Here is a 3,619-nt window from a genome sequence, read left to right as displayed (position 1 = left end):
GATCCTCGACACTAGCGCTGGAGAGTGGCCGCTGGCAGCCGCGACGCAGCTGGCTTGCATTGGTCTAAACTGCGCCGAGTGCCAGAGGAAGAACAGGCCGGAGCTGGAAAACGTGTTGCAGATGCTCGAGACGATGAATCATCTGTTTCGCAGCGAGGAGCGACCGAAATCCGCGGCTCCAACGCTCTTCCTGTGCCCGATTCTCCAGGTAATCATCCTGGAATTCCTCCATCCTCTTGAAATATTTCTTCGTCTTCCAGGAGGTGATGGAATACCCTGTGATCGCGTCGGACGGATACACGTACGAGTATGACGCGATCATTCGCTGGCTCCAGAAGAGCGATGCGTCGCCGATGACGAACTTGCGGCTGGAGAACAAGAACTTGACACCGAATCGCGTCGTGAGGTCGGCGATCTGCGAGTGGAGAGCGCCAAAACTACCCTAGGATCATAGAACCCTAATCTACCTGGATTCACGCGCATTTCTTGAATTTCTTGCATCCCTCGTGTGATCGATCTACAAAAAGATAAATCATACGTGGAAAACACTGGACCTTGTAAACATGCTGACGAACTGCCAAAAGGAGTACCATAGCCCACACCCTTATCAACATTCCCAAAAAGAAAACTGCATGGATCGAGCCTCGGATGCCACAGCAAACGTGTGTGGACTATTCTCTGTTAAGACTTGTTAAGTCTTTTTACCTCTCCTTGATGGATGCCATTCTGACACTCTGCATTATGCTTATGGCATCCTTAAGCTATTGCTTAATATTCAAAATTTGATCATAAAGACTATCCACATTGCATTAACATTTTTTTTCAACCAATCTATGTAAATACTTTAACAAAAGAACCAAAAGAAATGTCAACAGGCTTCTTGAAAATCCTTCCTGCACTGTGACAGATCCCCTCTCTCCTCGTTTCCCCTTTCCTTGAAGCAAGCCCTAGGCCCTAAATCCGCGTAATGACACGTGGCATATTGACACGCGTTGACACGTGGCGACCGACTTTACTTGAATTTACGCGGCATTCCCTACCCTCTATATAGGGCGACGATCGTCCCCTCCGAATTCGATCGATTCGTTTCATTCTTTTGGGTTTTCTCTTCGATTGGAAGCTGAATTTTTCGATCTAGTTTCTGGTCTCTTGCGAATTTGGGCGATTCTTCCTTGTTCTTCAAAATGGCGAAACACCACCATGAGGAAAAGGGGCATGGACACCACCATCAGCAGCCAGTCTATGGCTATCCCCAGCAAGGTAAGCTCTCCCCAAGGATCAATCTCTCTTTGGTCTCTTCTAGTTCTTCTAGATTGAATTAAGTTCTATTCTCCACAGGTTACTATCCACCGCCACAAAACTACAAGCAAAAGAAGCGGTCAGGGGGGTTTCTCAGAGGCTGGTGAGTGGTAGTTTCTATCTTAATAGCTTGTAATTTTTGCTGAGTTTTCTCATGGTGAGTTTTTCCTTACAGCTTGGCTGCGCTTTGTTGCTGCTGCCTGCTTGATCAATGCTGCTGCTGCTGCGATCCAACCATACTTTGTGGCTGCTAAAGAAAATTCATATTTTTATTCATCGGGGATGTAGATATTTCGTTAGTAGACAGCATGTAACTCTTATCCGAAGATTGAAATCTGCTCAATTTAATTTATTTTTTTCAAGTAGAGCTACATGGTTTAGCAACTTATTCTCGCATGGGGTGTAGAATTTAGTATACCTTGAATTGACCATGGTAATCTTGACACCCAGATTTTTATAGAAATCTGGGATCATTTGGATCAAGGGATGGATGAATTTAGTCAACTGGCCCGAGAAAATGTCATAGATAAAAGCATCAATCCATTGATTCGTCAATTCTTCTAAGAAATGGCAGTGTTCTTGTCAGCTGTGATTCTCCTCTCTTTGTGTTCGTTGTCAGCTAATGCTAATCTTCTCATAAAAGTATGGTTCCACCACAGTCGAGGAGAACAGCTTCCTCCCCTTGCACATCACTGACAGGGCTCCCACTATTGACATCCAAGGATATGACGACCGCCGCGGCATCAACATCACACATCCTTCATACTTTTCAGTGGTGATGTTCACCTGGTTGGACATGATTGGATTCCAATTCTTTGAGTCCTATATCACCTACTGGGTTGCAAACATTCCAGCAGGCAGCTTTGGTAAGCAAGCTTGACCACATTTGATTTTGTAAAAGAGTTTTTGGGTGGATTGGACTCTCTGATTGTGATGGATTTGTCTTTGCAGGACCTGGGAAGGGCAACGTTGTCTTGCCTTAGATGTCTCCTCTAGCCACCAACAAGTTTTTGCAATTCAGTGAACAGAACAACTCGTACTCTTTTGCGCTTGTTCCACAGGGAAGTAACTTGGTGGGGCAGATCGTGGACAACCGCATAAACCAAAGACGCTCCAGCATTACAACTGCACTGGAGAGTTTATTGAGATCATCGACTTCACCACCTCCACATCTCAAAACTAAATTGTTGTTAATTCATTTGATTATTAATAATGTTTTCAACTTCAAAAAATCACACACACTAGGGACCCATTAGATCGACAAGTTTCTTGAGAGGTCGGCCCAGTGATTCCACCTCTCCATTCAATCTAAAGATGATTTCCTCGTCTTGATGATATGAAGAAGGGCGCCTTGTTTGCCACCGGTCACAATGGTGAACTTGATTACTAACAAAAATAAAAAACGGCTATCTCAACCACTTTGCATACTCCCACAACTTCGCGTAAGGAAGATACTGGTCTTCGTCTGAATCACTGTCCTTTTTGGTGTTGTAAGCTTGTCTTGATCCCATGAGAACAAAGCTGACAACCTGTGCCGCAGTACAAAGTTTAGGAAAAACCATGAAAAGGCAGACGAGGGCGGATCAAACCTGTTCTAGCAACAGTGGCCTCAGCTTGTGCTCCTGGAAGTTTTTCTTGCTGCACTGGTTGGCAAATGTTTGCAAGCAAAGCTCCGATGACCAAAACGTTGCCTTGCAAGTCAAGCACTGGGCCCTTGTGAAGAGATACAAAAGCTTTGGCGAACCTGGAAAGCAAAAATATATAATAGTTAGACACAAGAAAAGCACTAAACGAAACAACTCACGGAGAACTGCGATCTCGAAAGCCTTCTTCCAGCAGCCTATTTTTTGGATCGAAACATCCTTGACTCTCAGAGGAGTACTGGAATCATCATCACCCAGCTCAAAACCAGCGAGCTGCAAAACTCTAGTAGGATCAAAACTCGTGTTCTCAAGAACAACCGTGAAAAGCTTCTGCCAGAGGTTTGCGTCTTTGTACTCTGAATTCCAAGACCTTCACAAAACAAGATGAAACCTGTCACATTTGTTGGAGAAGAAATCGAGATTAAAATCAAAACCTGCATACGCAGCCAGCAGTAGCCAGTGATATGGGATCCAGGAAGCTGAAAACGTGAACAAGAACATCCACCGGAAGCTGGCAGGATTCTTCACGAGAAAAAAATAGAAAACATAGTCAGAAAGACGAAGAAGAACAGTCTTACAAAACCATACCGTCTAGCTCGCTTTGATTCTTGGAGCTCCTTTGCAAGGAAATGGCAGCCTTTCTAAACTCCCCAGCCGCCAAGCCCTTCTTGTGCTTC

At 44.7% G+C, this 3,619-nt stretch overlaps 2 protein-coding genes across 2 annotated transcripts in view; one reads left to right on the top strand and one right to left on the bottom strand.

Moving 5' to 3' along the window:
* The window catches only part of LOC9641245 (U-box domain-containing protein 52), a 2,215-nt gene extending 1,667 nt beyond the window's left edge, over window positions 1-548 (top strand). The window contains exons 3-4 of the mRNA XM_024668144.1: window positions 5-208; window positions 261-548. Coding sequence (XP_024523912.1) covers window positions 5-208; window positions 261-446 — 390 coding nt within the window. The 3' untranslated portion in view covers window positions 447-548. The remainder of the gene's footprint in view (window positions 1-4; window positions 209-260) is intronic.
* Window positions 549-2,475: 1,927 nt separating this feature from the next.
* Window positions 2,476-3,619, bottom strand: part of LOC9641247 (F-box protein At5g52880) — a 1,605-nt gene continuing 461 nt past the window's right edge. The window contains exons 3-7 of the mRNA XM_024668143.1: window positions 3,531-3,615; window positions 3,377-3,464; window positions 3,104-3,312; window positions 2,889-3,043; window positions 2,476-2,828 (exon numbers count right to left, since the gene is read on the bottom strand). Of these exons, the coding sequence (XP_024523911.1) occupies window positions 2,706-2,828; window positions 2,889-3,043; window positions 3,104-3,312; window positions 3,377-3,464; window positions 3,531-3,615 (660 nt within the window). The 3' untranslated portion in view covers window positions 2,476-2,705. The remainder of the gene's footprint in view (window positions 2,829-2,888; window positions 3,044-3,103; window positions 3,313-3,376; window positions 3,465-3,530; window positions 3,616-3,619) is intronic.

This window comes from Selaginella moellendorffii, unplaced genomic scaffold (assembly GCF_000143415.4).
Source record: "Selaginella moellendorffii unplaced genomic scaffold, v1.0 SELMOscaffold_451, whole genome shotgun sequence".
Classification (NCBI taxonomy): domain Eukaryota; kingdom Viridiplantae; phylum Streptophyta; class Lycopodiopsida; order Selaginellales; family Selaginellaceae; genus Selaginella; species Selaginella moellendorffii.
The sequence above is the reverse complement of the archived record's forward strand: the minus strand, read 5'-3'. Positions and strand labels throughout refer to the sequence as shown.